Below are 23,564 nucleotides of genomic sequence, written 5' to 3' on the forward strand. Positions count from 1 at the left end.
TCCCTTCTTTCCTCTCTCCTTTCCTTCCTCCCTCCCTCCCTCCCTCCCTTCCTTCCTTCCTTCCTCCCTTTCTCCCTTCCTCCCTTCCTCCAGCAGGACCTTATCAGAAGCCTTGTAAATTCCCTCTTTATTCCCTACTCTGGTTGTTCTGTATTCTTGTACTACAGACCTGCAGTCATTAACCTTTGGTCTATCTTAAATGATCCACAATATCCAAGAATTCGAAGAGACCTCAAAGGCTGTCTATTCTAACTAGTACCAGACCAAGAATTCCTCTTACAAGTGGTTATTCCCCTTTTGCTTGAAGATACCCAGTAAGCAGGATCCCAGCATCTCTGAGGAAAGCCCACTTCATCTGGGGACAGGGATGGGCCCTGGACTTGTAATTTCACTGGTACAGGCAACTCTTAGATGATGAACTCCCTTTACCAATGGAGATTGACATCTTCCCTGCAAAGTAGTCCTAGGGAGTTGCCTAGGGCACAGAGAGGTTAAGTGACTTGCCCAGGGTCACCCAGCCATTAATGTGTCTGAAGCAAGACCTTTTTATCAATCCCAAATTTGCATTTATGTAATTTTTATCCCTTACTCTTATTTCTGCCCTCAGGGGTTAAGCAGAGAAAAGTCTAATCTGTATGCCACAAAACAACTCTTCAGACAACTTGGATACTGTTATCATAGCCCTTTACATCTTTTCTAAACTAAACCTCTTAAATTCCTTTATCTTACTCTCATAGAGCATTCCCCCCATTTGTCTCTCAACCCTGGTCACCCTCTCCTGGACAAGCTCTAGCCAGTCTATGCCCTTCTTAAAACATCGCACCCAGCCCTGAACACAGTACTCTAGAAGTGGCCTGACCAGGGCAGATTATTCTGATTAACTTATAGTACTGAAGTACTTCTTAGCTTAGATGGCTGCCCTACTGGGAAAAACAATTTATCCCTGGCATATCCTTGGCATTTTTTTAAAGGACCTAGATCAAGATAAGTAAGAAAAAAGGAAAAAAGGGGAAAAAACCCTCCAATAAAAACAAACTTCAGCAAATCATCAGTCACTTGAAAAAGAAGCAGAGGAATGAAAATTTTGTTCTATTGACTAAGTTTCTAAAGTGGTATCTGACTCTTGCTGGGTCCTCCTGGGAAATATTTGTAATGAATCAGGTTCTTCCTTTTCATACTGTTTTTAACAACATGGGGTATGTGGTAATAGCTCACTATTCTTATAAGCAAGATGTCATGGATGGCTTCTTTTACTGTCTGTGGTAAGAACAATGTTAGAGAAGTGGCCCAGAGAGGGCAAAATGTCCCCTGCCTTTATTTTTAGAAAGCTCGTGAGAATTGTGAATAATCTTCAAGGGGGAAATCTTGAGTTGGTTTGTGGAGATGGGATGAAACAATCACTTTCCACTTGACAGCTTTTGTTATCAGATTGACCCTTAGTACCAAAAGGAAGAGGAGGCCCTTAGCACTGTGTGCGGCATGGGGACCCCAAAAACCTCCTAACCCCCAAAAATTAAAAGTCAAAGGTGTCTTGAGGAAAGAACAGGAAGTTTTATTCAGTTCTTACAAGAAGAGAACACCCTTTCCACCAGTGCGAACCAGCTCAATGAGGCATGTTATAGAAGACAGAGCAAGAATTTATACCCTAACACAGTCAAGCCCCCTTCCACCACTGTCCCTTTTCCCATCGGTTGGGAGGTGGGCTTACAATCTAAGATCTAAATCTCCTCAGGAACAAAGAAGCCCAGGAGCTTACTGTGTGGGTGCAAAAAAGGACAAAGAACAAGGAAATAGGGTATAGCCAATCCAAGTGTACCTATCCTACTTTGGCAAATGCCAAAGTGAAGAAGGGGGAAGGGCTCTAAGAGATTCCTAAGAGCTTAATGCTGATTGACCACTCGGGAAAGGGGGGGGGGGAGCATCCTAAGGGATTCCTAAAATTCCTGTAGGGCTTAAGGCTGATTGACAGTAGTAAAGAATGGGGGAAGGATGAAACCAAAACTCAGGCTTGTTCCCACAAGAAACCTTACTAGATTTTAGGATATAGTCTGAGAAGTTTTCACCTCTCCCATTCAGCACACTGGGGAAACCTGGATTTGATTTGTTACTACAGCATGGTAGAAGGGAAAGGTCACTGAAAGATCTGAGTTTTAATGGACAAATGTCAATTGTATTAGCAAGCATCCTAGGACACCCAGGATGCCCTGCTAGCACAGGTTCTTTGATCTGCTTTGCTGAAGGAAAGACAACTTTTAAAGGGGTCACCAATCTTACTTTAATTACAGATAAGTGGGAAATACAAGCAGAGAAATTAGCACACAGAGTCAACAGACAGGGCTCCTACTATCTGAACAAAGTAACACAACCACTTACATATACCACCGGGAGCACAAAACTCCGAGTAGTCGGGGGGCTCTTAATAAACAGCTACTCAGAGTCTTGTCCAAAAAGTTCTTCTCATGAGTGAACCCCCAAAGCAAAATGCCAGCCTCTTGGGATCTAGAACAGACTTGTCCCCTGATTTACCCAGAGCCAGGAGGCACAAAGCCTGTGTCACTCAGCACAGCTGTGCATTTTCAGGGTTCAAAGACAATTCATCCTTCAGGTGTTTGCAATTTAGCCGGAGCCTAGGAAACTACTTTAGAAAGAAACAACAAAAATCCTACTTTGCTTGTGCTTACATCAAATGACAAGTATTTATTAAGTGTCTACTATGTGCCAGGCACTGTGTTAGGTGCTGAGAATACAAGTACAAAGAATAAAATTCATCCTTACAATTAAGGAGGCAACCAGAACATATAAAAATCTCTGCAGCGTAAATAGAAAGTTAATACATATGTAAATATGTGTGTGTATATTTGTATGTATACACACACAATTAAAGTAGTTAAATACAGAATACTATGGGAGGGAAGGCACTAGCATTTGGAAGGATCAGAAAAGGCTTTATGCAGAAGATGGTATCTGAATGGTATCTTAAAGGAAGAGAGGAACTCTGAGGTAGAGGTAAAGGAGTGTGTTCAGGAATGGGAGATGCCTATTGCAAAGGCATGGAAACTGGAGAGGGAGGATTGTTAGTGAGGAGCAGAGGGAACACCAAATTGTCTAGATTGCAGAGGGCAGGTGGCAGCGTGCAGTCCAGTGAGGATGGAAAGGTAAGTTGAGGCCAGCTTGGGAAGGGCTTTACAAGTTAAACAAAAGATTTTATTCTAGTGTCAATAGGAAGAGGAATCACAGGGTAAGATTTGAACTTCAGGAAGATTAATTTGGCAGCAATGTGTAGGATGGACTAGAGTTGTGAGAGACTTGAGATAGAGAGACTAATTAGGGGCCTATGGGAAGAGACCAGTTATGTTGGTGAGAGGAATTGAGGGCCTGGACTAAGGCAGTGGCTGCATGAGTAGGGATGAGGTTTGGTTGCAGCAGATGTTGTAAAGGTAGAAATGGCACCACTTGGCAATTGATTAGATACATGGAGTGAAGGAGAAAGAAGAGTTGAGGGTAATGCTGAGGTTATAAACCTGAATGATGGTACCTCCAGCAGAAAGAGGGAAAATCAGAAGAGGAAAGGTTTTAAGATGAAAGATGAGTTCAGTTTTAGATTCAGGGTCCCAGTTTTGCTACTGGATTGAGATCAGAACTTCTTTAAGAAAAAATAAAAACAATAAAAACATCAGATCACCTGGAACTTGAAAAAGAAACTGGGGGATGGAAATTTTGGCCTGTGTCAACTCTGGCAAACCATCTCACTTTTCTGTGTCTCAGTTTCCTAATCTGAAAAATGAAGGAACTGATTTGATAATCTTTATTAAATGCTTATTGATTGAATGATTGATTTAAGGTACCTCATGAATCTAAATTCTGTGATTTGGTGCTGCTTTCCTTCACTGAAGTCCTTCTCCAGTGCATCCTCAGAGCAGTGAGGTCATCCTGTATAGACTCTATGAGTCTCTGCTTATGCAGCACACACTCTTGGCAAGACCTGCCAAGCTGGAAAACCTTCAAGCACGGGACTGGTGATGGATTACATGCGTATTTTCAGAGGCCCTGCTTTTAGCTAAGTATGGACCCATTAATAGACCAGTCAGAGGGACCAGCCTAATAAATTACAGAGATGCTTATTGCCAGATGGCTGCCACCTGGTAATGAATTTTTTTGTCCACAACAACTCATATGGCACAGTGGAACGAATGCTAGATATGGAATCAGGAGACTTGGGCTTGAATCCAGGCTCCAACACTTCTTAGCTGTGTAACTTTGGGTAAGTCACTAAGCTTTTTTTAGCCTCAGTTCCCTCATCTATAAAATGGATCCTCATATTACCTTTCTTCTAGCATTATACCTTAAAGTGCAATATAAATATGAGTTGTTATGAAACCATTTACCAAGGCATGGAGGGGTTGTGATTTCTGTCAATGGTAAAAATACCCACAAGGGTACTCGTGGCTCCTGAAGCAATGAAATATTATGGAGACAGAATGGTGTTGCAGAATGTATTTTGGATTTGGGGTCAGAAGACTAGGTTAACATGTAATGCCTCTGCCACTTAATAGTCATATATGGAGGTTAGATGACGACTTGCTGGGGATATTTTAGAGTTGATTCTTGTTAAAAAAAAATAGATATAGATTTGACTAATTTTTCTCATGTTAATTAATATGCTCTCCTTGAGGGCAGGGACTATTTTTTGACTTTTTGGTATCCCCAGTTCTTAGTGCAATGTTTGGTAATATAGAAAGCACTTAATGGATGATTTTTGACTGACTGACTGACTGACAAGATATAATCCCTGCTAACTCTTTTCTTTTTTGTGATTCAGTGATCCTGTTGTCCGGCAGTTAATCCTTATTTTCTTCCAAATGCTAGTTCCAGACTCCTAATCTAATACAAAAAAAAAAAATCGTTCCTGTCAGTTCTGGCTTGTGAGAAAACTGTCAAGTTTTCCTTAGGTGATCCTGACCCCTGCTTCCAAAGCCATTCTGCTGAATCCCAGTCCTCAGCCATACTGTATTTCTGGGAGATGATGGCTGTCAGCAGATAGAATGACCTGGCCCATCACAGTGACTGATGGGCTGGTGCTCAGACTTAGAGGAAGGATCTCCAAAAAAGCCAAGCTTTTTGGAGATAAACTGAAATGTTACTTTGGATTATCCCCAGCGCCTGGCCCAGCACACTGTACACGGTAGACACTCAATAGATGGGTTGTTTTTTTTTTTTTTTAATGAATAGACCTGGCTTCTGGTCACACCTAAATTTCAGCTCTCATACCAGTCTCTGCCCATCTCCCAACAGACACTAAATCGCTTCTCAGTAGCAGCATCTATTTATTTAAAGGACAATGATAGGGTGATACATAGTGGCCCAGTCTTCCAATTTATCTTTATTTCTCATTCTGCTGCAATATGAAGCCTCAATTACAGCAAATCTGGATCATTTTCTGGCCTATAATCCTATGATCCTGGTCTTTGAATATGCCCAGTCCTGAGTCATTGGTCATGTGGTTTCCTCCCTCCTTGCCCTGTGGTGATACTTCCATTTGCATCATCTGCCAATGCCTTTTCAAGGTATGGAGATGACCTTGAGTTCTCATCAGTAGGGTTAAAGTGCTGGTAGGGCCTCCTCAACTGCAAAGACTTTTTGGATTCAGGCCCGGTTACAGGTTGTGTTAGTCATCCAGAAGGTAGCTTTGCTAAGATAGGTGAAGATTTTGTATACAGGATCTCACCAATACAATTTTATTAGGCTTGAAGGGTTTGCAGTCTGTGTTGTCAGGGAGACTACTAATACTAATTTTGAAGCATTAAAGATGCGTCCTAGGGTATCTTCCTGTTTCTCTGCAGAAATCTGAATCCACTCATTTTAAAACCCTGCCCCAAGTCTCACCTCTTCCTTAAAACTTTCCTCAACAATGCATTCTAATCTATGCTCATTTATTCAGCAGGCATTGACTAAGGGACTACAGGATAGGCACCATTCCAGGAGGTTAGGATACAAAGGCAAAAATGAAATAGTCTTCAACAAACTTACAGATGATTGGGGGAAGCATTTTGTATTTATAATCTATACACACACATATATGTGTATATATGTATATGTGTTTAAAATCATACATATTATATATAATACATATGAACTGAGCTATATGTGAACATATATATGTATACACATATATGAGCAAAGCTCTTGAACTGAACTTTGAAGGAAGATAGAGATTGTAGGAGGAAGAGAAGGTAAGGAAGGCACCTATTCCTAGCTTGGTGGACGGCCTTTGCAAAGGTATGGACACTAGAGATAGAATGTCATATATATGGAATAGCATTCAGGCCCTCAGGGGCAGAACACAGAGAATAATGTGCAGTAGGCTTGGAAAGGTAAATTGAACCAGATTGTAAAGGATTTTCTTTTTTTTTTTTGTCTTTTTTTGGAGGGAGGAAGGCAGAGCAATTGGGGTTAAGTGACTTGCCCAAGGTCACACAGCTAGCAAGGGTTAAGTATCTGAGGCCGGATTTGAACTCAGGTTCTCCTGATTCCAGGGACTCTATTCATAGTGCCACCTAGCTGCCCTTGTAAAGGTTTTTCAAGGCCAAATAGAGGAGTTCCTACTTTATCCTATAGGCAAGAGAGAGCCATTGGAGTTTCTTGAAGGGAATGATACAGTCAGATCTGTGTTTTAGGAATGTCAGTTTGGCAGCTCTGTAGAGTATGGATTAGAGAGGAGAGAGGCTAGAGTCTTGGAAGACCAATTAAGTTATTGCAGTGATTCCTGTGAGAGGTGAGGAGGGCCTGAATGAGGCTGTGGCTATTTGAGTAGAGAACAGGAGATGACTGTTAGATTTATTGTGAAGCTAGAATTGGTAATACTTGGTATCTTGATTGAATGTCAGGGGAAAGGAGAGGACAGAGTCAAGGGTGACTCAAAGATGAAATCAGCCTAGAAAGGTAGGTTGCAGTTAGATTGTGAAGTGCGATAAAGATCAAACAGAAAAAAAAATTGTTTTGTCCCAGAGACATGAAGGAATGACTGACTGAAGCGTCTTGAGAATGGGAGTTGATATGGTCAGATTTATGCTTTAGGAATATTGGGTTGGCAGCTTCATGGAATGAATAGTTTGAGGCAGGGAGACCAAGGAGAAACTTATTTCAGTAGTCTAGGGGAGAGATAATGAGGGCCCAAAGTAGAGAGGTGGCCTTGTAAGTGGAGAGAAGGGGACAGATCCAAGAAATCTTGTGGAGGTAGAATTGACAGAACCTAGCAATTGGTCTTCTCATAAGCAGGTGGAAGGAGAAGGAGTTGAAGATGTCTTTGGGGTTGTAAACCAGGAAGAACATAAGAATGAAATTCCCTCAAGAAAAAAGAGCGACATTTGAAGAAAAACTAATGAATTCTCTTCTGAATATGTGACTTGAGATACCCAATGGCATCTAGTTTGAAACATCCAATAGACAGTGGGTGATGTGGTCTAAACCTTAGGAGAGTCATTAGGTAGGATTGGATATATAATACAATGAAAGTTGTTGTGGTCATAAAGAGAAAGAAGATAGAGAAGAAGGCCCAAAATACACTCACATTTATGGAGTGGAATATGAAGGAAGACCAGACAGAGGATGAGCAGTCAGGCCTAAAGGAAATCCAAAGAGAGCAGACTTACAAAAACACAGAGAAGAGAAGGTATCTGGGAGGAAAAGGTAGTCAGCAGTGATAAATGCATAGATGAAGGAAGAGATGACCTCCTTATTAAATTTTTACATGACTCAAAACTAGGAGAGATAACTAACACATTAGATGATCTCATCTAAAAAAATCTTTGGATTAAAGATAATAAGATGAAATTTAATATATGGTTAAGTCATCTAAATCTTATATTAGAGTTAAAAATCAGTTTCACAAATACAACATGGGGAAGGTATGGCTAGATAGTCTATTTGAAAACTATCTGGGCCTTTTAGGGGATTATAAACTCAATATGAGTAAAAATGTGATGTTTCTACTCTTTTATTACCAGTGGTAATTTAAAGCATGTTACCCTTGTTTCTCATCTCAATGTTTTCTAATTAGAATTTTTCTAAAATCAGTTCAAGTAAAATAAATTTTAGTCCATTCTGTTGTTTTTTAAAAAATGCATATGTTTCTTGGATTTTTTTTTTGGTAGGGAACATTTAATAGCTTTTTTAAAATAGGAGAATTTGATACTTTTACATTTAAGGCTGCAATTGTTCAATTTGTTTTTTTATGCTACCATAATATGGTAATATTATTAGCAAAGAATAATTGTCTCTTTTTCAACAATATTAACATAGCCTAGTATAGTTGAAAAAAATTCTTGATTTAGACTCAAAGAACCAGACATCATATTCTAGTCTTGCTACTTATTACTTTAGTGATCTTGAACATCTTGGACCTTGATTTCCTCATCTGTAAAATAAGAAGTTTGGACTAGGAAAGTTCTAAGGTTCCTTGCTGCTGTAAGTTTCTGTTGATGAGAGTAAAACTAAACCAAACTGAAACAAAAAGTTAACGTGATTTTAAGTTTTGTGAAGAGAGGTATAGTTAGTTCTCACTTTACATAAATTTGCATTACACAAATAATTCTGAAAGAAATTCACATTCCCCAAAAAACTCACCTATGCTAACTTTATTAAACAGTACTGTGTGCTTTTTCTCTACACTCCTGCCCCTTAGCTCAGTGCTCTGTGCCCTCCCCGCTCTTACCACATCCTCTTACCCCCCCCCAAAAAAAAACCTTTAAAAAACACCCTCTCAGTGAAAGAAGAGGAAAAGTGATCAGAGAGCTTGCCACCATGCCACTGGTGCATGGGGGCATGCCTTGGGGCCTAAAGCACAGAGAGAGGAGACCTTTGCAGCACTCTACTCCCATGTGTCCAACCCCCGAGTACCACGTGTCTGTTTCTGGTACCCTGCACGTTTCTCCTCCCAGTCTTGCTTCTCTGTCCTCAGCCCCCTTGTGTCTTTGATTGTGTACCTGCCCCCTCCCTGCCTTCCCTGTGGGCAAAATCACATTTCATTAAAAATCACTCTATGTAGAAGGCTGATGGCCCACTTATATAAAGTGAGAACTCTCTATAATCAATACAAAACTAGGTAGGTAGGGGATAGTTCCACCTGGTCAGACTACACCTACAAGTACTGTGTTCCTAGAATGACATTTTAATAACCACATTTTAGGAAGGGATTGATAAGCTGGAAAGTGTGGGGAAGAGGGTGACCTGGATGGTCAAGGAGCCTTGAGGTTGTGCCATATGAGGATCATCTGAAGGACTTATAGGTGTTTAGCCTGGAGAAGGGCAGATCTTTGTGGATCATGATAGTCACCTTCAAGTATCTGAAAGGTACTCACAAGAAGAGGATTGACTCGTTCTGCTAGGCCCCAGAGGGGAGAACCAGGACTCATAACGATAGAGGTGGAGGATGCAAAGAGGTTTCAACTAACCCTGAATAAAAGCTCTCCACCATTCTCAGTTATCCAGAGATGGAGCAGCCTGCCTGTGAGAGCAGTGCTGCTGCTTTGGGAGCTCTCCCAGCAGATTCTGGATGGCTACATAGATGCTGGGAATGTTGGACAGATGGTTTTCATGAAGGGCTACAGTGAACTTAGCACAAATGGTCTCTGAGGCCCCTTCTAAACTGAGACTGTTATTCTGGGACAATTGAGAGATTTTGAATCTGGATGAGTGAAGGGATGGTTGTATCCTTAATAGAAACTGGTATTAGAGGAGAGGTGAGTTTAGGAGGAAAGTTGATTATTTAAAGTTTTGGACACATTGGATTTTAGGTTTCCCTGGGGGATGCAGGTAGACATAGAGGGCTGGAGTTTAGGAATAAGATTAAAATTACTTATGTAGTTTTTTGGTCATCTGTGTATAATGATTGAACCCATACATCAGGTATACTGAGCTGAAAAGTAAAGAGCAGAGAAGAGATAAGAGTGCTGAGAACTGCATTTTAGTGGGTCACCCAGGCTTAGGGCATGCAGTTTTGATAAAGAACCACCAAAAGAAATTAAAGAATAATCAGGTCTGTAGAAAAACCAGGAGAAGACAGTGTCTCAAAAGCTGAGGGTTAACCAAGTATCCAGAAAAAAGGAGTCCGTTTTCAGTAGTATCACAAGCTGATTCAGGTGGTCATGGAGAATGTTGTTGTTCAGTCATTTCAGCCATGTCTGACTCTTCATGACCCTATTTGGGGCTTTCTTGGCAAAGCTATTGGAGGGGTTTGCTATTTCGTTCTCCAGCTCATTTATAGATGGGGAAACTGAAGCAAACAGGATTAAGTGACTTGCCAGGGTCATACTCCTAGTAAGTGTCTGAGGCCAGATTTCAAGACAAGTCTTTTTGACTCCAGGCCTGGCATTCTGTCCACTGTGTAACGTAACTGCTCCCCATAGAGAATGAGGACTGAGAAAGAAAACTGTAGATCTAGCAGTTACCATTCTTGGCAACCTTCAAGAGAAACATTCTAGAGAGTACTGGGATTGGAAGCCAGATTGCAGAGGGATTGAAGAATGAATGAATAGTAGGGAAGGGGAGGCATTAAGAAGAGAGATGGAGGATATATGGGAGGGGGGCGGAGTCAAGATGGTGGAGTAGAAGCAGGACCTCCCCGCTGCTCCGGCTTCCACCTTCCCCAATCCATGTAAAAAGGGGGCTCTAAACAAACTTTGGAGCTGCAGAACCCACAAAATGACACAGAGAAGCTAACCTCCCGCTGAGGACAGCCCAGCCAGCACAGTGCTCTGGGAGCTGAACCCAGCCCCACCGCAGGCTTTAGCCCCAGGGCGGGCCTGACCAGCCACAGGCCAGAAGGACTCCAGATCAGCAGCAGCTGTGGCCGTTTCCAGATTTATTGACACATAGATGCAAAGGACAAAGTGACAGGGCAGTGCAGTCTGGACTTTGGGACCCAGTAAGTGGGAGTGCGTGGCTTTTGCCCCCAGGGCGAGAAGCCACTGAGACACCGGCACAGCCAGCCAGTGCCATGTGGCAGCTTCAGCTCCTGGCCTGCAGAGTGTAGGGGGACCAAGCACCAGTCTGAGGGGTAATCTCTTGTGCTTTAACCTTCTTGGATCTAGATTGCAGTCTAGGGTGGAGGTCCTGGGGTATGTGTCCAGCTTGCCAGAGCCTGTGGAGACCTCAGAGAGGGCACCCATCTAATACCTCTGGCAGCTGAGAAAACCCCAGTGTTTGGGACAAACCTGTATGACCCTGTCTGGTGGCAGAGTTCTACTGTGTCAAAAAGCCCAAAAGTCAAGTGACTGAGGGGTGACATGACCAGGCAAAGGAAACAAAGCAGACAGAGGATTCCAACATTAGACTCCTATTTTGGGGACAAAAAGGAACAAAGCATGGAGTAGGAAGAAGACAGTGAAGTCAGAATTCCTGCACCAAAAGCTTCAAAGGAAAATACAAGCTGGTTACAGGCCATAGAGGACCTTAAGAAGCAGATAAGAGAAGTGGAGGAAAAATTGGGAAAAGAAAAAATGGGAAGAAGATGCAAGAAAATTATGAAATGAGTCAACAGCCTGAGTGAGGAAAATCACACCTTAAAAAACAGACTGACTCAAAAGGCAAAAGAGGCTCAAAAAGGCAGTGAGGAGAAGAATGCCTTAAAAAGCTGAATTTGCCAGATGGAAAAAGAATCTCAAAAGCTCAATGAGGAGAATCATGGCTTCAGAATTAGACTGGAGCAAATGGAAGCTAATGGCTTCATGAGAAATCAAGATGCTGTTAAACAGATCCAAACAAATGAAAGAATAGAACGCAATGTGAAATATCTCATGGGAAAAAACACTGACCTGGAAAATAGATCCAGGAGAGATCATTTAAAAATTATTGGACTGCCTGAAAGCCATGATCAAAGTAATAACCTAGAAATCATCCTCCAGGAACTTCTCAAAGAAAACTGCCCTGATGTTTTAGAACCAGAGGGCAAAATAGAGGTTGAAAGAATCCACTGATCACCTCCTGAAAAAGATCCCAAAAAGAAAACTAGGAATATTCTAGCCAGGTTCTGGAATTCCCAGATTAAGGAGAGAATATTATAAGCAGCCAGGAAGAAACATTTGAATATTGTGGAAACACAATCAGGATAACCCAGGATCTGGCAGCTTCTACATTGAGGGATCGAAGGGCTTGGAATATGATATTCCAGAGGTCAAAGGAGCTGGGATTAAAACCAAGAGTCACCTGCCCAGCAAAACTGAGTTTCATGTTTCAAGGAAAAATATGGTCATTCAATGGAATAGAGGACTTTCAAGCATTCATGCTGAAAAAACCAGAGTTGATCAGAAAATTTGACATTCAGATACAAGAAGCAAGAGAAGGTAAACAGGGAAAAGAAATCATAAGGAACTTATCAAAGTTGAACTATTAACATTCCTACATGGAAAAACAATAATCGTAACTTATGAAACTTTTCTTAGTAGCTGAAGGGTATAGAAATATATATGTCTATATCAGAGGGTATATGGGCATATGAATACATATGTGAATGTGTGTATATATGTTTACAGGTATACATAGATAGAGGGCACAGGACCAATTTAACAGGAAGGGATGATACTTAAAAGGTGAAATTAAGAGGTGAGAGAGGAATATAATGAGAGGAGATGGGGAGAGACAGAATGGGGTAAACTATCTCATATAGAAGAGGCAAGGGAAAATGGTTACAATGGAGGGAAAGAATAGGAAGGCAAAAGGGATGAATTTGGCTTGAGGAGGGAATGAAATACACACTAAGTAGGGTATCTCACCCTACAGGAGAGTAGGGAGGGAAGGGGATGAGAGGGGTGATAATGGAAGGGAGGGCAGCCTGAGGGGGAGGGAAGTTGGAAGCACCTACTTTTGAAAAGGGATGGGATTAAAGTAGAGAATAGAACAAGTGGGAGGTGGGATAGGAGGGAGGGAAATATAGTCAGTCTTACAGTATATCTACTATGTTACTGTTTTGCATTAGCCAGACATGTACATCCTATAATGAACTGCTTATCTTCCCAGTAAGGATGGGTGACAAGGGAGGAAGGGAATGAATCTGGAATTCAAAGTTTTAAAATCAAATATTCAAATATATATATATATATATATATATATATATATATACTATTATTAATACTATTTTACATGTAATTGGGAAATAAGATATACAGACACTGGGGCATAGAGATCCACTGGAAAAGTCGAAAGGGTTATGGGAGAAAATATGGGAGAGAGCAGATTGGAGGAGGGGATTTCCTGTGGGACTGCTATTTTGGGGCGGTGGGTAGGGTAAAAATGGAGAAAATTTGTAACTCAAAATCTGGCGGAAATTAATGATGTAAATCAGAAGTTAATAAAGCATTTGAAAATAAAGAAAGAAAGTGAAAAAAAAAAAAAAGAAGAGATATGGAGCAATGAGGTAGTGGGGTTTAGGGAAGGTTTTTTCCTCTGTTCAGATGCCCTTCCTGTATGCTCTTGCTAGGTCCTATGCTCTCTAGTTTTCCTTTCCATACTCAAGGCCTAGTTCTACAGGACATTCTACATTCTTCCTGTCTCTTCTGTAACTTGTATGTTCTTCTCCTTCATGACAGCACAGTCAGGAATAAGAACCCCTTTAGTATCCAAAGTACTGTTTACCCCAAATTCAGGAAACAAGGTTTTATTGAATTGTATTTTTTTCCTTACTGATATACCAAGATTAATAGGAGCAGATTTTGGAGAAGTGAAGCACACAGGAGAAATGGGAAAGTAAATCATTTCAAGGAAGCCTTGAGTTTTAAACCCAGGTTGAATTCAGTATTCCAACTAGAAAGTGGGAGGTAAGACTATCCCATACCTTCAAGTAGCTTACATTCCAAAGGGAGAGACAAATATGAAAACTGGGTTCATAGAAGATCTATACAGAGTAAATGGAAGGTAATCTCAGAGGGGAAGGCATGAGAAGCTGAGAAGATCAGCAAGGGCCTCCTGCAGAAGGCAGGTTTGGAGCTTAGAGTCAGGGGTGAGGAGGGAGAGCATTGGAGATCTGGGGGACAGACGCATAAAGACGTGGAGAAGGGAAAGGGATTGCTATGGGTGAAAAACAGCAAGTATGCCTTTGTGGCTACATTGTTGTGGGAGCAGCATGGAGTCAAGGGTGAGAACACAACAAAGATAGGAAGAGTCCAGGTTCCTCTGCCCCTTAGAATTTCTTGCTTTCTTTAAGACATAACTTGCACACCACTTCTTCTAATAGGCCTTTCTGGCCCGGTTGCTAGTGCCTTCCCCATCAAGGCTACTGTCCATTTACTGTAAAGATCTATTGGTTGGTTGGTTGTTGTCCTTTGTTCTCAGAAGGACCAAAATGACATCACTATGCTAGAGCCAGGTTTCAAGGTGTCCAACTGTGGCTGATCAGACTAATAGAAGCTCAGAATGCTCTCCTCAGGGGCAGCTTAGGTGGCGCAGTGTATAGAGCCCTAGCCCTGGAGTCAGGAGGACCTGAGTTCAAAATCCAGCCTCAGACACTTAACATTTACTAGCTGTGTGACCTTGGACAAGTCTCAGATGACATCTTAGCCTTCTTTAACTCCACTGATTACTGCACAATTTGTTTGTGTAAAACATCTATAGCAATCTCCCTCTCCCCTTCTACAATAGACCTCTTTCAAGACTAATAGGAATAATAGTTCTTATTTCATAGTGTTCAACAAATTGCTTTCCTCCTAACAACTTGGAGGTGTAGGTCATGTGGAAGTATTATTATCCTTCAGTCCTTGCCTGGGTTGTAAACATCTAAGCCTGAATTCAAATCCAAGGAATTCTTGACTCCAAACCTAGTCTTTTTCAATATATCTCACTGCCTTTACCTGCCTTTCATAAATCTAGACCATTAAAATACACTAATTATTCTGTCTCATCTCAAGTAACCAGTAAATTTTTTAATCTAGCAACACATCTCCAACTCTGGGGTAGGCTTCATCCTCTGCTAATCTCACAGAAGTTTTGGGGCCCATAATTGCCTTGGTGCTGGCTTGGGTTCCTTTTTTCCTCTATGAATCTTGATAAAAGGAAACCTGGTTGGTGAAAGAACTGGCCCTGTTATGACTTCGTTTTTAATTTCTGATCATGTTCAGATTCATAAAAGCCAGAGCTGAGCTTAGTAATTCTAAATAATAGTATGAAATTCTAATTAATTAAATATTAAATAGTAGTATTAAAGAAAACTTGATTTAGTATGTTTCTGTTTCTGGTATATTTTGGGTTTTTAACTATTTCATGAGTCGTGTGGACAAAACACCAAGAGTAACCACACTTCTGGTGAGGAGTCATCTTCAGGCTGCTCCTTAGGCAAGATAGGCCTAAGAAAAGTTATGAATGTGATATGGATGATACAGAGGCTTGGGGAGCTTGCTAAACTACTTATTTTGGTTGTTCTGCATTTTTCAGTTACATTGAGCTTCCCCTTTCATGAAATTCTGAACACCCTGACCATATTTCTCTAAGGCACATTTTGCACCCTACGCGTAATGTAATTATTTGTAGCTTTTGTTGAAAGAATCATCAGATCATAGATTTAGAGCTAGAAGGTTCCTTAGAGGTCATCTGGTCCAGCTTCCTTATTTTGCAGATGGGGAAACTCAAGCCCAGTGAGGCAAAGTGATTTTTCTAAGGTCACACAGGTAGCGAGTGAATGGGAGAGAAAAAGGATTCAAATTCAGTTCTACAGATTCTTTTATTCCTAAGCCAGTCCTCTTTCAGTTTGATATCATCCAGAATGAGGGTTGTGAGAGTCTAGCTGTGTTTTGCCCTTGTTAGACTACATATGGAGTTTTCTGTGCAAATAGTTCTAGGTGCCCCATTTTAGTAAGGCAGCAGTTAGTAAATTGGGGAGAGTCCAGAAAACTCTAGGAGACTAGAATGGTGAGGGTCCTTGCATGAACCAATTAAAGAAACTAGAACTATGGGGTGGCCAGGTAGCACAGCAAGTAAGAGCACCGGCTCCAGTGTCAGGATGACATGTGGATGGAATCCAGGCTCAGACACTTATTACCCACCCAGAAACACCTGGCCGTATAACTTTGAGCAAGTTACTTAACCCCAATTGCTTAGGGGCGACCAGGTGGCTCAGCGAATAAGAGCACCAGCTCTAGTGTTGGGATGACCTGGGGATCAAATCTGGGCTCAGATACTTAGCACCACACCCAGAAATAACTGGCCGTGTAACCTTGAGCAAGTTACTTAACCCCGATTGCTTTTAATTAAGAAAAAAAAGAAAAAAAAAGAAACTAGAACTATTTAGCCTGGAGAGAGGAAGCTGTGGGGAGGGGCATGGTAGTCTTTTGTGTACAAGGGATTGAATTTGTTCTGCTTGGCCCCAAAAGGCAGGACTAGAATAAGGGGTAGAAGCTGCAGAGAAGAAAATTTAGGCGTAGTACATAGACATCCTATAAATGAGAGTTTTCCTAAGATTTTTCTAAAATCCTTCCTAAAATTAGAGTTATCCAAAAGTGAAATGGGCTGTCTCTGGAGGTAATAGTTTTCTTCTCACTTAATGTCTTTAGGCAAAGGCTGGATGCCTACTTGGGGAAGTTATAAAGGAGATTCTTGTTCTGGTAGAGAAACTCTATTACCTCTAGGCTTCTCTGGTTCTATGAAGATAACTACCATCTGGGGACATCAAGGCATGTGCAACAAGGGGAAATGTGGGTGGCAGTAGTAGTCACTACCCTTTCCTCCCTATTTCTTTTGTCTCTAGAGGTTTAATCAGCCATCCCCTGTTACAAAAATTAGGTCATTTTTAGCTTAAGTAAATGCAGTGACCCCTCCATTCCACAGGATCCCCTTCTTTGAGGCATTATGAAGTCTTGTGAGCTGGTAGGAGCCAGGGTTCAACCCAGCCCCCAGTGTGGTTCATAATGTACACATGCTAAGTAAGGCTCCACTGACTGATCTCACCCATTTGCTTGCTATGGTGCAGTTTTTATCTTTACTTCCTTGTTTGGTGCCTTGGGTCACAATTAAAATTGAGATTCTTGGTTTTCCTTGCTTTTGATTCCTTATTAGGCAATCTAGACAATATTTTCAAGTAATAATTGCCTTAAACCACTGGAGAATGGAGCATTGGTTTGTGGCAGTCTCCTGTTGGTGCCAAATCAGCTCTTTGTTTAAGGGCTCTATCTATGTAGATGGCTCAGGGCCTTTGAACTGATTGAATATCCTTCTGCATGTCTGATTCCTTCCCCCTTCCCCTTTTTCCCTTCTCCCTCCACCTCACCATGGGACCAGAGGGGCCATATCCACATACTACTTGACTTCTCTTCTTTCCATCTCTTAGTGAGTAGCAATAGAGACTTGTTAACCAATGTTCTCATGTAGTATTATCCTTCACCTGACATTGCCTTGTAAAATTTATGGTAAACCAAAAAGTAGAAGTACAGTTATAATATTCAGAGCCCTCAGTTAAGAAGGTTCCTAACATTTAGGCAAAAGTTTGGCTTTCTGTCTAAATTTAAACTTATTATTGTCTCTATCAGCCTCTTTCTGGTTAAGACAACATTCAGGTTATAGGAAAACATTTGAGTAAATAAGCAAGCAGGGTATATTCCAGCATTCTGATAATAAAATAGACACTGAGAAAAGATGGGGAAAGAGCTGGTCTTTCTTTGAAAATTCCCTCAGTACTTGAAGAGGTAGCTCCAGCTGGCTGCTTAAGCCTGAGTCTTCTTGCTCTGAGATGGCTGCAGGGGCAGTGGTTGGACTCCCTGATCTCTCCTCTCTGCTGCAGTTCAGCTGTAATTTTTCTTCTCCCTTTGCCTGTTGCCCAAATGCTTTGGATTATTTCAGGCTCAGTTCTCAAGATTCTCCTCCCCCCCTCTGACCCATCCCAAACCCCTAGTTTCTTCTCCATGTTTTTCTTCAGAGAAATTTTAAACCCCCACTGTAGCAGAAAAACTTATTCCAATATTGCAATAGCTTCTCTTCCTGAGCTGGGAAGAAATATATTGCCAAGGATTTTTCAGAACTTAAGCCATCTTCAAAAGGCAACAAGACTTGCTGAAATTACTGTTAAAAATGCTTCAAGAAAGTACATTAAAGATAGATTTTTGTTCTTTTACTTCTTTATTCTTGGAAACTATGCTTGTCTTTTTTGAAAATTTAATTTTATTTATTTTCTTAAATATTTCCAAATTGCATTTTAAAAAATTTTGACATTCGTTTTTTAAAAATTTTGAGTTCCAAATTCCTTCCCTACTGCTCTTCCCACACTCCTTGAGAAGGCAAGCAATATGACATCAATTCTACATGTAAAGTCATGCAAAACTTATTTCCATATTATAAGCTAGATAGGAAGGGAGTAAGGCATTTAGGGGAATTTCTAGAATAGGAAATCTGGCTAAAGGCATCTAGTCAGGAGTGCATGGGGCAGAGCACTTTCCAATTTGGCTTGAATTTATGAGAGTCTAAGAAGGGGGATAAGGTGGTAAAATTGGACAAGAGCTGAATCCTTGGAAGAAATGCCTTGAATGCTAGGCTTGAATTTTCTTTGGTGGGTAATTTTTTTCCCTCTACTAATGAGTTCATGAGTATGTGTCTAGAAATAACTACAGGTCACACAACACACCTGTAAGGTGTCTTCTGCCTTCAGTATTCCTTATTTCATGATTCTACAGCCTTTCAGTGCTAACGTCCTATGGATTCCAAGATCCCTTCTTTATTCAGCATTCTATGATTCCACGATTTTATAGTTCTGTTTCATGTTTCTGACTAGATTGCTATTAATTTTTAGTAAAAATAAACTTCTGGAGGCCCGTTAGCTGACCCATTTCTTGCTCCCAGGGAGCAGGAAGCTAACTGATACTGGGTTGTTTGAACCTATGTTGTCAGAAAGAATATAGGATGAAATACTCCACACATTTTTCCCCCTCCATAGGAGAGTTCAGTAATTGGGCACATCTTCTTCTGTATCTGGCTACCAACTGGCCTACATAAAAGAAGAGGGAGAAGGTGGGTTCTAGCATGAAGCTTCAGGAAAGGGAGAGAAAAGTCAGCTGTAAGAAAAACAATTTCATTTGTGGTTATTTTATACAGCAATTCCATTTATTAGGTAACCCTTCCCTTCTCTTAAAGGGACCAAACTTAATCTAGCTGTAATGCCCCTCATTTATCCCTTGTATATTTAACTATTAAGTGATATGTATATTAAGGCTGATATCTGAACTCATGATGGAGGCAACAAGGAAGAACAGGAAGTCCATGAATTAGGGCTCTGTTTACTCTTCTTTTGAATAGCAACTTTTTTGGTTCACTTCAAGTAAGACCTTATAAAGTGATTATAGTTTCAAACATCACGAGACAGATTTGGTTGACTAGAATGTAAAATACACGAAGAGAAGTAATATGAAATAAGCACTGTTTATGTAGTACTTTAAAGTATTTAAAGCAGAGTCTAGTTAGGAAATATTTACCAGTTTAGCAAGGCACTTAGTCAACCAATTCAATGAGTATACACCTAAGTGAAAGACATCTTTCCTCTTAATACCCCAAGCAATTCTCTAAGACTATAAGCTACAGAGGAATTGCTGATTTGTGTTGGTGGATGGCTTTTCACACCAGGAACTCCCCAAATTGATGAACTCATGAATAAAGACTCTCTCTCTTCCTCCCCTCCCCCCCCAAATGAAAACTTGAACACACATGAGAATTATATGAGAGATAAGCTGCTATCATTAGTTATAGTATCATTATTAAAACATGAATTAGTTATATGTTATTTTTTGTTCTTTTAAATTTTTTTTCCATTTTTCAAATGCTTTATTAACTTCTGATTTACATCATTCATTTCTGCCAGATTTTGAGTTACAAATTTTCTCCCCATTTTTTCCCTACCCACTGCCCCAAAATAGCAGTCCCACAGGATATCTCCTCCTCCATTCTGCTCTCTCCCATATTTTCTCTCATACCCCTTTCGACTTTTTCAGTAGGGCATGGTGGATGGTGGATCTCTATGCCCCAGTGCCTTTCTTATTTCCCAATTAGATGTAGAATAGTATTAGTAATAGAATATATATATATATATATATATATATATATATATATATATGTGTGTGTGTGTGTGTGTGTGTGTATATATATATATATATATATATATATATTTAAAATTTGATTTTAAAACTTTGAATTCCAGATTCATTCCCTTCCTCCCTTGTCACCCACCCTTACTGGGAAGATAAGCAGTTCAGTATAGGTTGTATATGTGTAGCTAATGCAAAACAATAACATAGTAGATATATTGTAGAAGACTGATTATATTTCCCTCCCTCCTATCTCACCTCCCACTTGTTCTATTCCCTCCTTTAATCCCATCCCTTTTCAAAAGTAGGTGCTTCCACCTTCCCTCCCCCCCAGCCTGCCCTCACTTCTATCATCCCCCCTCTCATCCCCTTCCCCCCTACTCTCCTGGAGGGTGAGATACCCTATTTAGTGTGTATTTTATTCCCTCCCCAAGCCAAATTCAATGAGAATAAAGTTAACCCATTCCCTTTTGCCTTCCTGTTCTTCCCCTCCATTGTAACCATTTCCCCTTGCCTCTTCTATATGAGATAGTTTACCCCATTCTGTCTCTTCCCATCTCCTCTCATTATATTCCTCTCTCACCTCTTAATTTCCCCTTTTAAGTATCATCCCTTATCATCCCTTCCTATTAAATTGGTCCTGTGCCCTCTATCTATGTATACCTGTAAACAAACATATATACACACATTCACAGTTATATGTTATTTTTGTTACTTTCATGATGAATATTCCTTCAAAACGTTTTGCAACCATAGTTCTCAATTTTGAGACTGCCACTTTCCTACCTTTGCAAATACTGTCATTCTTTTCTCTTCTCTAACATACAATTAGTTGTTGTATCTTATAGGTTCTAACACCACAGTATCTCTCACATTTCCTCTCACAAGTGACCATCCAAATTCAGACCCTTACCTCTTCTCATCATTATAGCTTTACTAACCACTCTCCTTCCAGTTTCTCTTCTTTCTAATCTGTCTTTCAGACAGGGCCAAAATAATCTTCCTTGTGCCTAATTTTGACTGTGGCTCTTCCCTGCTCAAAAATTACCAGTACCTCCCTATTGCTTAAACTATAACTCTTGACCCTGGCATTTAGGCCTTCCATGGACTGGCTTTCATAATACTCCTCTTTATGTACTGTATGCTCCAGCCAAACTTGACTACTAATGGTTCCCCAATCATTTCTTGCCCTTCTCCAATTTCTGTGCCTTCATAGAAGCCATCACTTTTACCTGGGAATACTCCCTCTTCAAGTTTGCTTGTTGAAATCCTTTTCTCCTTTCAAGGCCCAACTTAGGCCCTACTTTCTTGGGAAGTAAATCCTCCCAGATGAAAGTCATCACTCCTTTCTCAGATTTTCCGAGGATATTTTGTCTAAATCTGTCCTTCATTCCTATCAAATTCTACCTTGTATAAAACTTATATATGCATGTGCCTTATCTCCTATAGAAATTTTGTATTTCTTGAGTAGAAAGATTGTACCCGCTTTTGCCTTTGGACCCACAGTACTGAACTTAGTGCCTTGTACATAGTAGACACTACATAAATATTAAATGACTAGTATAGTACATGTACCGATTGAAATCCTAACCAACTATTTCAGCTCAGCTCAAATGTCCTTCTGACATGAAGCCTTTCTCCCCTGCAAAAAGAATGAGGTAACCCCTCTGCCCTCAGATATTACATAGCACTTTGTTCATTCCTATTTTATGAATAGGTTCTATTTTATATAAGATTTTTTTCTAAATTTATTGTACCACCTCCTTCCTCCCCTACCTCCTTTCAGATTGTGAGCTGCACATAGGCAAGAACTGTGTATCTTAGCTAAATTGTATACACAATAATGTTTCCCCCAAGCTCTTTATTCTTCCAAACTTTCCTATTACCATTGAGGGCACTATTATCTTCCCAGTCACCCAGGCATGAAACTCTGTTACCATCCTTGCGTTCTCACTTGCATTCTCTCCATAGATCCAGTCTTGTTAAGTCCTGTCGCTTTTAACTTCACAATGTCTCATATATGTCCCTTTTTCTTCGTTGACATAGCTGTCACTCTGGTGCAAGCCCTCTTCACCTCACACCGAGACTACTGCATAGTCTAATGGCCGGTGCCCCTGCTTCAAGTCTGTCCCCAATGAAGGCCATCTTCCGCTCAGCTACCAACTAGTCTCCCTAAGTCAGACCATGTCCTCTTCCTCTAACCCCTACACCCGTAAACTCCAGAGGCTCCCTCTTAGCTCCAGAATCAAATAGAATATCCCTCATTTGATGTTTAAAGCTCTTTACCACTTGCCCCTTTTCTACCTTCCCAGCTTTTTACACTACAGTCTAGTGACCCCTTTGAGCCTTCATGCTGTTCTTTAACTACTTATAAAGTTCCATCTCTTCCTTTTTGTAGGCTATTCCTCATTTCTGGAATGTTCTTCTTCCTTACCTCCCCCTCCTCCTGGCTTCTGTCAAGACTTAACTCAATTCCCACCTTACGCAAGATGCCTTTTGTCATTCTTCGCTGATAATGCCTTCCTGCTGAGATCCTCTTCCTTCTACTCTGTGTATATCTTATATGTACATAATTGTTGGCATGTTATTGTCTTTCCCACTAGAATGTGAATTCCTTGAGAACAAGGACTTTGTTTTTGCCTTTCTTCATATCACCAGCATTTAGCATAGTGCCTGGCACATGGTAGGTACTTACTAAATGCTTTCCATTGATGCTGATGCTGTACAACCAGTAGGTGCTTGATAAATGTTTGTGGAGTGAATGATTGATGTTGTGATGGCAAATTCGTGCAGGTTGAGTATAATAAGGGTTCCTGAAATGACTGTGGGCCTAGAGGCCAGTGATTTTCCCCTTTGGTTCTGACATTCCATCACTTTATAAATTCAATAAATTTTTATCAAATAAATGAGTGAAAATTCTTAAGTTCCTATAAAGGGAAATCATATCTTCTCAGTAAGCATGTATGTTTAAGAAAGAACCAGTGGATAGTCCCCTTGTCTTAATCTCAGACTTCGTATTTGGCAGCTCCTCTCTTTCCTATGATCTTACCAATAGAATCACAAAATCTCAGAGTTGGAGGGAAATTTGAGATAATTTAGGCCAGTGCCCAGCTCTATATGTGATCCCCCCTCTATAGTATTCCTGAGCACCATCTGATCTCTGCTTTAATACCTCTAATACCTAATGAATAGGAAACTCATTATTTAACCAGGTAACATGTTCCAGTGTTTCACAGTCATTCATGCTTTCATTCATTCATTCAATATGACTTTCTGTGAACATTTATTTTTTGGTTTAAATGTTTTCTAACCCCTTTTCATCTTTTTTTTTTCCTATTATAGGAACACAGTTGTTTAGCTGCAAAAATAAATTCAGAATCAGTACTGTGAAATTTAATCCAAATCAGCCTAATATTTTTCTTTGTGGAGGATCCAGCCCAGAAATTAAAGCTTGGGATACAAGGAGTTTCAAGGTAATACACTTCTTCCTTATTTGGCCTTTCTAAGGGACATATTGCTTGT

General features: G+C 40.5%; 1 protein-coding gene across 3 annotated transcripts in view; it reads left to right on the forward strand.

The window, feature by feature from the left end:
• Window positions 1–23,564, forward strand: part of LOC138173643 (WD repeat-containing protein 25-like) — a 287,285-nt gene that overhangs the window by 220,224 nt on the left and 43,497 nt on the right. For all 3 annotated transcript variants that reach the window (XM_069103694.1, XM_069103692.1, XM_069103693.1), the window contains exon 4: window positions 23,385–23,515. In XM_069103694.1, the coding sequence (XP_068959795.1) occupies window positions 23,385–23,515 (131 nt within the window). The remainder of the gene's footprint in view (window positions 1–23,384; window positions 23,516–23,564) is intronic.

Source organism: Petaurus breviceps, unplaced genomic scaffold, assembly GCF_028583685.1.
Source record: "Petaurus breviceps papuanus isolate PSGF00001 unplaced genomic scaffold, PetGlider_PUasm1.0 63, whole genome shotgun sequence".
NCBI classification, from domain to species: Eukaryota; Metazoa; Chordata; class Mammalia; order Diprotodontia; family Petauridae; genus Petaurus; species Petaurus breviceps.